Source organism: Calidris pugnax, unplaced genomic scaffold (assembly GCF_001431845.1).
Source record: "Calidris pugnax isolate Ruff unplaced genomic scaffold, ASM143184v1 scaffold273, whole genome shotgun sequence".
NCBI classification, from domain to species: Eukaryota; Metazoa; Chordata; class Aves; order Charadriiformes; family Scolopacidae; genus Calidris; species Calidris pugnax.
Genome location: NW_015094508.1, coordinates 4711991 through 4725802, shown reverse-complemented (window position 1 = coordinate 4725802; position 13812 = coordinate 4711991). Strand labels below are relative to the sequence as shown.

The 13812-nt window shown below is 39.4% G+C and overlaps 1 protein-coding gene across 1 annotated transcript in view; it reads left to right on the top strand.

Annotated features, from left to right (window-relative positions):
* Window positions 1-31: 31 nt before the first annotated feature.
* Window positions 32-13812, top strand: part of AP3B1 (adaptor-related protein complex 3, beta 1 subunit) — a 157618-nt gene continuing 143837 nt past the window's right edge. Inside the window, exons 1-2 of the mRNA XM_014965043.1 lie at window positions 32-240; window positions 12620-12695. Coding sequence (XP_014820529.1) covers window positions 110-240; window positions 12620-12695 — 207 coding nt within the window. The 5' untranslated portion in view covers window positions 32-109. The remainder of the gene's footprint in view (window positions 241-12619; window positions 12696-13812) is intronic.

Here is a 13812-nt window from a genome sequence, read left to right as displayed (position 1 = left end):
CCCCCACCCCGCTCCCGCCCCGCCGTGCTGGCGCGTGCCCGCCTCCGCTTCCGGGGGGAGGGCCAGGCCGGTAAGTTTTGGGGAGCGGGCGGGGAGCACCGGCGGCGACATGTCCGGCAACGGGCTCAGCTACAGCGAGCAGGGGGGAGAGGCGGCGTCTGAGCTGGCGCAGGAGGCGGCGTCCACCGCGACCCCTTCGGCTCCCGCGGCCTTCGGGCTCTTCAGCAGCGACACCAAGAAGTAAGCGGGGGCGGCCCGGGCCGGGACAGGACAGGGGGGGGCAGCGGCGGCGGCCCGTCCCTCAGAGTCCGGGCGGGTCCCGCTCCGGGTTGTTGGGCGGGTGAGCGGTGACCGGTCCCCGGGACGGCTCTGAGCTGGCGGGATCCTGCCCGGGGGCCCCGAGCACGGCCTCGCAGCGGCTCCCGGGGGCGGTGGGGGGGAAGCGGTGCCTCCGTTGCCCGCTTTTACCCCCTTATGGCTCCCTGGAAAAGTTTGCTCGCTTCCCTTTGAAGTCCTCATCGCGGAATGGGTAGTCTGTAAAGTTTTTTGTGTTGTTATTTTGTTTGAAAAACTGCTTATCATTTTTCCTCAGTTTTGATATCTAACCATACTGGCATTAGTTTAGTTTTGCTTTCAAATCTTTTTTTTAAAAAAAAAAAAAGAAAAAAAGTGCTTAGAACTGTTTGTGTGAGTTGTAGTTGATCGTGGTGAGGTGGCCAGCTTGGAGTGGGTCTCGACAGTCTCGTGTCTTGGTCAGAAGTTAAAATGAGGAAATGGCGGAGGGCAAAAAAAACAGCCAAAGTGCACCGGCACAAGAAGCCTTCGACTCCTTAAAGGAAAAGTGAATTGGAGAGGGGAGGAAAAAAAAAGTGTCTAAATGGAAGGATCAAGAGGTTTGCTAAGCTGGAATTGTGTCCTACAACAAATTGGAAATCTATTCCAAGAGCAACTAATAAAAAGCACCATAAACTAAGGTCTCATGTGCATTAGAAAATCAATCAGTTCTTCTGCAGTTTGATTGTTCTGCACAAAGAGAACATCCATGCTCTAGAAACCTCGACTGATGTGTTTATTTTTGTGCTGCACCAAAGTAAATCACAACAACGTGAAGCTGCTGTCACTGTGATGCTTAGCTCTGTGAGACAGCAGCTGATGGGCCTCCTCACTTTGCCAGACAAGTCACATTTCTCTTCCCCTGCTATTCCACTAAATACTTTGCTTTTTCATTCTGTTCCAGATAAAATTTTCCTTGCTCTGGCACAGATGCCCCTCTGCTGACTTGTCTCCTGTAGCTAATATATGTTGTTTGCATTCTTCCTTTCTTGTCCCCTTCCATAGAAACAACTTTGTACTTGATTTCTTAACCATTGTTTTGCCGCCTCTTTTCCACAGAGGGGGGTCATTGGTCACGGCCATAATTCTCTGCGTAACTCATTTAATCCTAGATTTCAGACTGTTTTGCAGGTGAAGTGTAGCTCTCTGTTTTATCAGATGTGGAAGCTGAAGTGACTAATTCTACTGGAGGTTGCCCAGTGGTCAGGGGGGATATGTAGCGCTGGGGTCCTGAGAAGTTTTGTACACATGTATGTATGTGATTGTCTTTCAATATGGAAGAACCTGTATAGTTTGTGATATGCATGCATGCCTTATTAATTAATTGCTCTTCCAGGCTTGCTCTTAAACTTACAGGAGGAGAGACAAGATCCATCCTCTAAAGGAAGAGCTTGAGAGGAAGGCGGACATTGGTCTCTGTGATCTTTTTTGGCTGACAAACAAGTTCTTGTTGAAATAGGAAGTTATCCACGATTCAGGCCTCTGAGGGTAAACTCTGAACATAGACTGGATAATTGAGGAACAGACACTGTGCAGTGAAGATTATGAAACTTGGGTGGTGTGAAAAAGGCACTGGACTGCAAGCGAGGGTTAGAAACGCAGACTGTGTTGCAGTTTGGAAAATGCATACAAGGATATACTGTGTATGTCATATAGTCCACTCCAGTAATAGCCCAAAAAAATCCTTATTTAGAAGCAAACAAGATTTCCTTTCCTTAGAGATGAAATGGAAATCCTCTTGTAACAGGGACTGTAGCCTAGATGGAGGATATTGTATCTTTTGGTGGTTTGTTTTGTGTTCTTTACACTGGGCAGACCAGATCCCTCTCTACTGGGCATACAGAGAAGTGCAAGATGTGTCTCTACATCTTGCCTGTTAAAGTCTGGGGATATTTCCACTGGTGAAAATAAAGTTACTGTTATGGCTTTTCAGAGTTTGTTGGCTGACTCTTGTTACTCAACAGTGCTGATTATGATCTTAGCTATGCTTGTGTCCCATATCATTGTGATGTTTCAGTACTTCACAAACTTTTTTTGTTGATGAGGAAGAGGGGTTCTTCCTTAGACCTACTGATGATACAAGAAGTACTTCCTCTCAGACACATAATATCACAGCCCAGAATGTTGCTCTAGCAACTAACTGTTGGACCAGATGCCTACACTTGGCTCTTTCCAGTTAATCTGAACAATATGATGTGGTTAAAGTATAAATATTATTGTAAACACTTTCATTAAAAATGTCCAGTCTTGTTTCTTTGTCTGTCTTCTCTTTGTCATGAAGATGAAGTAAGTAAGCCAAAATGCTTCTGAAGTAAGCAAATTGTTTATTAGAATAGCTTCTTTTCAGTCTTACAGTATTGTTTATACAGAATGACCTGTGACAATTTCCACACAGATGCACAAATGAGTGTCAGTAGACTTAAATCTGAACTCTAAAGTTGACCTAATAGAAATTATTTGTTCTGTTTTTAGAATTTTGGTAGAAATACTCAGCTGAAGTACTTATTATGGGAAAGTTCTGAGCATTCCTTGGTGTCAAAAGCCCATGTCTTATTCTCCTGCTAAAGCTGCCTTTTTACCTTTAGCAAATCTATGATTTATTCATTAACTTTCAATTGCAAATAGAATCTTCAATTCAGTTAATGAATTTAGCATTTTCTCGGCATGTTAGTGTTGTAGTTTGGTTGAGACACATGCTATCATGATTGAAAATATCTCAGTGCCTTGAGACTTCTGTCATGGTGACATCTTAAACCTAAGTAAGTGGAAAGTTTGACTGTTAGAAGATCAATAAAGAGGAAGTAATCACTGAAATAAACAGTTACCTTAATATAAACAGAGTGCAGTAAGTTGCATGCATCATGTGCAAATAATGTTTCTTATTAGTTAATATATTATATGGATCAAATGCAGTGAGAAAAAATAGAGATTGTAAAAATACAACTTTGGTCTGCTTCTACCAGGTAGTTGTGTAAATGTCCGTGACAAAAGAAGCGTGGAAAGGAAGCAGTATTTCTACTCTATTATATAAATTATTATATACATAAGAAGCTGTTTTCTTGCTGTTTTTGACCAAACTGAGACTGTTCTCTAATAAGAGATTTCACAACAGACATATGAGGTTGGGGCTAGCTTTTTCTGCGAGTATTGAATCGTTACTAAAGAGGCAATATATAACTTGCCTATTTGGTATGTATGTGGATCTTGTGTTCAGGGGATGGAAACTTTGTGTTCGTCCTGTTAAATATCTCAATAACTCAATAATTAAACTTGTACCTGAGATGAGTCAGTCTAAAGCCTTACATTGCTGGAGATGCCTGTTCCTCTCCTTTCTCTCTCCCTTTTCTATGCGAGTCATGTGAGTTGACATGTGTGGTATTCCTTTATATAACTTGTATAGTTACAAATTAGGAATTTATTTGTGTGTTCATTTGCTCTGACACTTGTCTGTGAGCTGGTTACGTTCCAGACATAGGTCACTCGATATGGTCCAGATGTATGTCATTCACATGTATGCGCCCCACGTGTCTGAAAAAGAAGACAAAAGAATCAGGGCCACCAGAATAATGGAAATGGTCTGTAGACAAGTCTTTGCCCATAACAGGAATTTGCAGAAGAAAATTGGTAAGAGCGCAGGGGTCGCGTAAATGTTTTGGGCAAGCTGAATCCAGCATGTGGACCTCAAGCTATTTCTCCATGGTCTAGATTGATGGAATCCATGAAATGAGCACTACCTACTTGGAAGACTGTCAAAATCATATTTATAGTGTAGAGAGATACCGTTTGATGCACATCACCAAAAAAAAAGATATTTTTATGGTTACACTATGTACTGTTGTTCTATGTAGAGGGATGAAAAGTCGAAGCACATTCCACCTCTTAAGGAAACCTGGAGAAATAATTAGATAGTAACACAGAATCCATGTTAATTGCATACGTTAGGGTGCAGCTATTACTGCTTACAGTTAATTGCAGGTGGACAGAGGATTTTAATCTATATTAATTGTACTTTAAACAAAATTTACCTGTATGTAATATTAAGATATAATAAATTTTGGTTCTTGGAAATTATACAATTTCAGCAAGAGAACTAACTGTTGTAAAAACTTACAGGTGAACCGCATGAGTAACATCAGTAGATACCAATTGATAAGTGCAGTATTGAAGCAGATGGCAAAAGTTATAACATGCATTTTCAGCTTTACTGATTTGCATCTTTAAACTGCATTCCTGCCAAGCAAAATGCATTTGTAATTTATTAGACTTTTTTTTCCTGCAGATCTGGCTTATGCATTCTGTTGAGCTATTCATCAGAAATCTCAGCAGGGCTGCAAACCTTTTTTTTTTTTTTTTTTTTGCTGAGATTTGCACAAACCTGTTTTGCAGAAAGCTGATCTAAGGTGGTGATTTCATTAAGATACTTATTCCCCAATTCTCTGTGCGGAAGACTTTTCCAAATTCATCAGAGCTAAAAACTTGCTTTCAACAGCTGCCAGAGATGTTGTTGGAGTCTTAAATTGATCTAGTTTTGCCTTGGCATATCCGGTTCAACCAGTCATGGAAAGCTTGTACGTAGACTGCCATTTGTGAAATTCTTGGAGGAGACTCCAGCCCTAATACTCGAACTTGGTGCATGCACTAGCTCATTGGCACAAGGACTTTCTTTCCCCATCTGTTGTAATGGCTCTATGCCCACTGATATGGTGATACGCCAGCTTCGGAAGGATGTACAAGCCAGCAAAGATGAATGGTTTGGGTGAACTGATGACTCTACAAGATAAAACCTGAACCTTGTAGTCAGGACCAGCATGAGAACTAAATGCAATATATGAACATGGGCATACTGTTACGGAGCACTTCTCCAGCTGAAATTGGTCAGATCTGATGGGAAGTGACACGCAGTGAATATATTCTTATTGCCATGCACTTGGCACATATGAGGATGCAAGCAATGAACTGTTGATTTGCTGTGATTCTCTGCAATGTAGTAATTAAATTTTTTGAGGCTTTTTTATTTCCTCAGGCAAGTTTTATAGTTTGAGGTCTTTACTGTGATTTCTGCATATTTATTATGTTGTCATATGTTTGCCTTAGACACTTGTTATGATCTGCATCTTGGATGGCATTAAAAATATGTTTCTGTAACACCGTTATAACATAAGGCTGACACTTGAAAGAAATTCCAGATTTTCTTAGGGCTGCTGTTCTGAAGAGTATTCTTGCTATGCAACCCTGTGGAGGTTTTCTTACTTTGAGAAATCTTTATATGCCAAAAAAGTTCTGGTTTTTTTTTTGGCATCCTGCTAGAGGATGAACAACTTTGTAATGCTCTTTAACAGTTTTTCTGGAATGTTGTTGACATGTATATAAATATACTAACACTGTTGTAGGTTCTAGCAGTGACAGCACCACCTTTGAGATGATCTTTAAAAGAAGCCTCTTCCCACCATTTTCAAGAAAGCTGGAAATATTGCTTCTCACTTTACTATAATCCCTTCACAACTCTCAAATGCTGGAAAGCGATCTGCAAATGTCTGCAAATTCTGATCACTGGCCTCAAGACAGTCTGTAAATTGATAAACCCCCTGAACTGATGCCACCACCTCAGATGCCACTTTTTCAGCCTTCAGGATACTGATCTCTGCCACCAAGGAAATTTGTTTGTTTGTTTTGCCTCTCACAGAAGCTTCCTTGCTGCATCAGAGGTGTGGGCACTATCAGAATAGGTTGTGTGCAATGGGTTTGCAAGATAAGTACTTTTCATCCTTTCAGACCTTTCCTGTTGCTGGGTGAAGTAGTGTGTATAACTACTGACAACAGATAATTGTACATCAAATCAGTCCTCTCCAGAAAGGGTTTCAGACTGTTTTGTCATACTAACTGCCATCTGGTTAGAGCTTTTGAAATGCAGGTTGCTTACATATCTGCTTTGATGTTGGAGGTAGCAGCAACTTACAGGTGTTCATGCACTGAGTTGCTCAAGCATTGTTCAGATACTATAGTTTCTCGACAGAAAACAAGGAAGATGCACTTTTCTCTATGTTTCCTCACTGAGAAGGATGAGTTTGTACCTAAACCATCCAGATGGCTATGGGCAAAGCAATCATTAAATGAGTTAAATTATGTTGCTGGTCAGATTGTAACCGGTCATGTTCTTCTCTGTTGCTTTCAGCCTTCAGGATGCTAACTATAGTTATCCTGATTTTCCTTACATTTCTGCTGTCTGTCCTTTAAAAATTTGCTTTCTGGGTAGTATGTTTCCTTCTCAGATTGAAAAATTAGGGGTAGCTGAAAAGGAAAGAGATTCTTTTTTTATCTCAATTTCTCTTTAAACCACAGTACAGCTACACTCATAGCCAAATGATTTGAATCTCCCTTGAAATAATAGTTGAATTCTATGCTGGTCTTGTGAATTGGCAATAAATATAAGTAGTCTTATAATGGAAGAGGATGGCAATACTGAATAACACCACAAGATGTCATTCAAACAGTTTGTGGTATAGAATCAAACACAGTGAAGTTTAGATTTCTTAATTTCCTAGTAGAGGAGGACCCCACATCAAAACCAAAATAATCTTGAATTGCAGCATGTACTTGCTGCTGTTTTAGCTTCCATGTTAATGGCTCTGAAATAAATTTATAGTTTCTCTTTAAGTGTTAAATTTAAACTTGTTTAGAACTTATGCAATAGCCTGAGCTAGACTAAGCCAGTTTATTTTAAGGATTTTGCAGTGCCAGTAAAATGTAAAACAGATCTTTTCTATTCATTTTTTATATATATTTTTTTAATTTTGCGGGGGGACATGGGACCTTCCATAAGGCTTCAGTGCTACTGTGGTGTCAAAATCAAAGGGTAAGGTGCTCTGTCAGTGTGAATTTTCCACTTTAAACCTCATAATATTCACAGTATTTTGAACTCCATGTTGGACCATTTTGCTGTGCTGCAAGCAAAAAAATAAAATCTTAGTGTGCTGTGGTTAAAAGTATGTCATCTGGACTGAAGTCTCCTAAAGACTTTGAACACAAGAACAATGCAGTTGGTGTGATGTAACTAAAAGTGTGCAGTGGATGGAGAACTTAAAACAAGAAATGCATTATTAGAATTCTGTTGAATGGGACTTCTGTATCTCTTGTTCTGTAACAGGTGGGTCCATAATATCAGAACTGGTGAAACATGCTTCCTCCCCTGCAGTGGATTTGTTTACCTTTTCCTGTATCTTAGAATCATAGGTCTCTTCAAACCCAAATGTTTCTTTAAAGGTCTTCTAGTCCAACACCCCGGCAGTAAGCAAGAACATCTTCAACTAGATCAGGTTGTTCAGAGCCCTGTCCAATCTGACCTTGAATGTTTCCAGGGATGGAGCATCTACCATCAGTCTGGGCAACCCGTTTCAGTGTCTTGCTACCCTCATTGTATAAAACTTCTTCCTTGTATCTAGAATGAATCTGCCCTCTTTTAGTTTAAAGCCATTACCCCTTATCCTATTGCTACAAGCCCTACTAAAGTGTTTGTCCTCATATTACTTATAAACCCCTTTGACGTACTGAAAGGCTGCTATAAGGTCTCCCTGAAGCCTTCTCTTCTCCAAGCTGAACAATCCCAACTCTGAGCCTTTCGTCACAGGAGAGGTGCTCCTGCCCTCTGATCATTTCTCCTTATCTGAAACTGTTCCAACAGGGCCATGTCCTTCCTGTGCTGAGGGCCCCAGAGCTGGACACAGTACTCCAGGTGGGGTCTCAGCAGAGCACAGTAGAAGGACAAATTGCCTCCCTTGACCTGCTGGCCACACTTCTTTTCAACTCAGGATGCGGTTGCCTCTCTGGGCTTCAGGCATACGTTGTTGGCTCATGTCTGGCTTATCATCCACCAGGACACCCACGTCCTCCTTGGCAGGGCTGCTCTCAATCCCATCTTGCAGTACTTTCAAGACTTACCTTGCAAGTAACACAACACTCTCCTTGTATATGAAGAGTCTCTGTTGCACCATGAGTTTGTTTGTTTGAAATTCTTTTCCCTTTCTTAGACTGATTAAAACTGCTCTGGGTTTTGGGGTATACAGACGGCATGGAGAATCATAATTAAATTCTTATTTTGTAAAACAACAGGCTGATAAACTTACAGGTGTAAAGTTTTTGTAGCTAAAGAGTTATTGTTCCATTGCCAGCTGGGCTTTGGTTGCAGTTTTGATACTTACAAAACTTCTGCTTTTTACAGAGAAAGCTTTATGAATAGTGAATGATTTCTTTCAGTAACTGGATACATCAGAACTGTAGCAAATGCTGAGAATTTATGGGTTTCATCTTACAGTGTTGCTAAAAAGAATAGGAGATATAATAAATGTATATCTTATCAGGGCAGAATAAGTGTTCTCTTAACAACAGTTTTTTAGAATATGTAGGTGCAGTGGCAAATAATATGCCTCAGATTATGGATTAGTATTTTAGTGTGGCTAAAGGTTTGTGATAGTTCCTTTGAGAAGACAAAGTAACTGAGAGAGAGGCCTGGATTTACCACTCACATAGTTGGTTTAAACCTTAGTGATGTACAGTTATGCCAACCCTCTCTTGTTTTCTGTAGAAGTGTGTAATGTTGCTTGACAGAATCAGAAATCGTAGTCTTAATCTGAGCAAGATGCCAGTTTTAGTTGTCCTGGTGGACAAACTGACCATGAGCCAGCAATGTGCTCTAGTGGCCAAGAAGGCCAGTGATCTCCTGGGGTGCCTTAGCGCATTGCCAGCAGGTTGAGGGAGGTAACCCTGCCTGTCTACTCTGCCCTGGTGAGGCCACATGTGGAGTACTGTGTCCTGTTCTGGGCTCCCCAGTTCAAGAAAGACAAGGAGTTACTGGGAAGAGTCCAGCAGAGGGCTACAAGGATGATCAAGGGACTGAAGCATCTCTCTTAGACACCCAGGTCTTTCAGCTGTTTATCCTGGAGAAGACTGAGAGGGGACCTCATCAATGCTTATAAATATGTAAAGGGCTGCTGCCAAGAGGATGGAGCCAGACTCTTTCCAGTGGTGCCCGGTGACCTGACAAGGGACAGTGGGGACAAACTGGAACACAGGAACTTCCATCTCAATGTGAGGAAAAACTTCTTTACTTTGGGGGTGACAGAGCCCCGGAACAGGCTGCCCATAGAGATTGTGAAGTCTCCTTCTCTGGAGACATTCAAAACTCTCCTGGATGGGTTCCTGTCCAGCCTGCTCTAGGTGATACTGCTTTGGCATGGGGGTTGGACGAGATGATCTCCAGAGGTCCCTTCCAACCCTTACCAGTCTGATACTGTGATAATATTTCTAATTATAGCCCATACCAGTGCTTTCAAGTGGCAACTTTTTAAGACAGTGGGGCTGTGTTATATAGTGGTTAAGACACTGGACTATAACTTAGGAACTCAGGGGAACCTCAGTGCTTTATTAGATATGGCGGCAGGCAGGTGGAAATCTTTTTGATTTTTCTTTTTCCTTCTCAGAAAATAATTTTACTACTTCTTCCTCTCAGTGAAAATGGACTTGGAGACAATGTTTACCCTTACAAAGGTTTTTTTTCCACCTAGTGGTGTTAGGACCATTACTGTCCTTCTTTGTATAGCTCCATATTATTTGTGAACTGTAAGATTAGAATTCTTTAAACCTGGTTTTGCTGCTGAAATAATTAAGCTTGTATTTCAGTCATCTATAATATGACTCTGTAAGGCTAAAATTACTCTCGAAATTTTAGCAGGGAGAGGCAAAGGTTTTGATGCAGCTGCGGGGTTGCTTGCATTTTCCTGAGCTCCTGGCAGGTGGACATAAGTGATAAAGAAATTATTTGTCTAACACTGTGTACTGAAGAACTGTCACTTCAGAATAACTAATGAATATAGAAACATGAACTGCAGTGTAAAGCTTGCATTTATGATTTCTGTTTTGAGGGATTTTACTTAAGGATTGAAATTCCCTAAAATCTTCTCAATCCTGTCACGATGAAAATATTTTTATACTGTACCATAAACTATATTATGAAAAACTGAAATGCATTTGGCTTTCCCATTATTCATTGAGGCTGCTGATAAGAGTTGTTTTTGGAGGGAAATGACCTTTGAAATCTGCGTAGGATATTTGTTTCTGGAAGTTAAAACAGCAAGGGAGCGGGTATCCTGTTACTTAATAAGATTTGCTTTCTTTGAGTAGACTTCAGTCTCAGCAGGCAAGCTTGGTTGAATGCAGTCATCTTTTTTTTTTTTTTAAATACTGTACTTAAAAGAATGGAACGGAATTCTACAATGCTGGGTAAAATAATTGAAGTGTCTTGCACTATTAAATCTGCTCTTAAAGGGCAAAACTTTGAGGTTACACTGAAGCCATATCTAACTGTAGAAGAAAAAAGTCTTGCTGCTGCTGATCCATATGAATGTATGGAGCAGTATTTTACTCTGTAAGTATCTAATGCTTGCTAATCCTGGATTAGAATTTGTTAGAAAAGAAAAAAAATTTCATCTTTTCATGTAACAGTTAATTTCCGAATGGATTCGTCAAGAACATGTGGTCTTCTCCTATTTTTCGTTTTTTCCCCTCCTGCTGCTTTTCTCTTAGGGAAGCAAGGCTGACTGTAAGCAGGTCTTTGTGTCTTAATTTATCTGGTTTCTATCTTCCTTATTAACACTTCAAAATGTTTTAATTTGAAATGTGTGATAGAATATTTTCTATAAGCAGTTAGAAGTACATTTATTCATTAAATACTTTTGTCTTCACATCTTAAATTCACCTTTTGCCTTCTTAATTTGTATTTATTACTCTGGTAACTCATGCTCATTCTGTGATTACTTTTGTCATTTCCAGCTTCGGGGAAGCGGTCTTCAGCATGTGTAACTTCCTCCATTTTTGCTACTTGATCCTCAAGTTCAAATTATGTTTTCCACATTTTCTACTTTTTCACTTGCAAATTTTGTTGATGTATTCTTATTTTTTCATGTTAGCTTTTTTGTTATTTATTTTATTAGGTATGATTTGAATCTTAAGCAGTTGCTACTATGTCTTATTCATGCAACACTCTTTGATTCTTTAGTCAGATGCTAACTTTTTTGAAATGTAATTGCTTTGTTGGTTGTGCCAAAGAACCAAAGCATCCTCCTACCAGTTATATGAGAACTAGGTGATCACATTTTGCGAGTTCCTTTGCAAGTAGGAAAAATGCTATTTAAAGGCTTATGAAGAGATGGGTGACAACATTTTTGTCTCATTTTAATTTATTCTGGCTTTGGCTTAAACCTCTTCTTTTTCTCCCCATCTGAAATTCTGAGGGCAGTAATAAATCAGAATATACCTAGGTTTTGCATTCACTTTTGAAATCCTGTCTGGATTTCTATGTTACCCTTCGCTATGTGAAAGCTCACAGAATTTGTAAACTTGGGAATTTTTCAGAGTTCTTTGGAGTATTGTAGGTGTCTCTTCTTGAGCCATAGTTTACTTTAGATTGTTCAAGTACTAAAAAATAGAGACAGTACAAAACATTATTTCTTCAAAAAAATCTTTTTTTTTTTTTGTAAACTTTCAGGGGTTTATAAATGCAGTTAGGCTGTGATCTCTTTGCATCTTAAAAAGCCAAGCGGGGTGAGATTTCTTATCACTGGTGGCTAATGAGAAGTCATATCTGTGAGAGAACGTCCTTATTGACTTAATATTTTTGTGTGAGAATTTTATTTCAGCTGTGAAATGTGCTTGGAAACTATATGTGGCTAATCATTGGTCTATCTTAATATTATGGCATGTAGAATAGATACACTGCAGATCTGGGGCTTTTAATCCTGAGGACAGGAGATAGCAATTTACAGTCTAGAAAGACAGATGAAAACATAAAGTTATATACTTGATTCTCATTGAAATGCAGCCCATATTGAAGTCTACTCCTGGGCATTTTAGTGATTTATGTAAGCTGATTCTATACAAACTTGTCAACCTCAAGCTATTACATCTGGCCGACCCTCGCTGGGGGGAAAGGGAGGAGCGAATGAGTTCTTGGTTCAAATGAGCTCTTCTTTTGCCTGAAGTCTTCAACCTGCCAGACAAGATTCAGCAAACAGCAGACAAAAGTTGCATGGGCTTGCATTATGGTTGGAATCTGATACATTCTTTTGCTAAACACTTTATTGTACTACGCCAGCATGTTAATAAATATGATTTAAAAGTGGGTAAGAAGGAGCAGTGCTTCCCCTTAAGTTGCTGAGTTGATGCAAGAATATAAAAATGGTCTTCTGGTTTTATGTTTTCTTTTTCTAATTGATGCTTTACTGTGTTTCTACCTTAGAAATGAAGACCTAAAGCAAATGTTGGAAAGCAGTAAAGATTCTGCAAAGCTGGATGCTATGAAAAGAATTGTTGGGGTATGTGGTTTTTTATTTTTTTTTCGTTAGGATATCTATGTTTTTATTATTTTTATTATTATTTATTGGATGTGAATACTGTTTTAGTTTTATAGATTCTGTACCAAGTCAGCATTTGAATCTCGAAATGTTGCTTAAAAGCTACTGTGAAATCATTAATTTGGAATCTTGTGTAGAAATTGCTATATAGAGATATACGCAGTCATATACTTTTAAAATATTTATGTAACAATACTAATATGCCTGTAAATAACTATTTTTGGTAGGGAGGTGAGATCTTAAATAGGAAGGGGTTTCTTCCTAGAAGCTTCAATTGCTGTCTTAATTCAGCGGACAGGAAACACCAGATATAACAGGAGTAAAATGACAAATTGCATTTGCTATTTTTACTTTTTTAGATTATATAAGGATTTTTTTTTAATTGGCCGTCTTGTCTAACTAAGTATTGCAGGTAAACCGTGTACCCATAAAGGTGATTTAAATAATGTTTACTGTCATTGTGTGTTTAAACCCTGTAAACTTAACATTATGAAGTTAAGTCCCTTTGTTTCTTCTTAAAAGCATTAGAAGCTATAGAAAGCTGTTCAGTGTCCGCTTGGCTTAATTTTTTGGGAACCTTTGCATTTGACTTCTCTCATTGTTCCTTCAGTCTTCTCTGGATGTGTTGTTTTTGTTTTTCTTGTTTTTTATGTGGGTTACACTGTCTAAGCATGTACTGAAGTGAGTAGGTACACGTTGTATCATGCAACTGTGTTCTTGCCTCTGACTCTACAGCTAGCGATTTCTCCCTTCATTATCCTCTAGTGATGAAGATTTTACTCAAGCTGGTTCTTTTCTGCTTTTGACTGTGATCCTAGTCATGCCAGAGACATCAATCACCCATTAGATCTGGGTAATCTGTCAATTACTGTTTCATAACACCTTTATTTTTGTGTGTGTGAAAGGTTTCTTGGTTAATCTTATGTAGCATAATGTTGAGTTCCTCAGGGTTTGACCACTGAAAGTCTGGCATACAGAGGTGCTGTTGGAAGAAATCATGGCCTTTAGAAGTGCTAAAGGCACAAAGGAAGCTCCTGCTTCCCTCAGAACATTTTTTTCTTTTTTTTTTTTTTTTTCC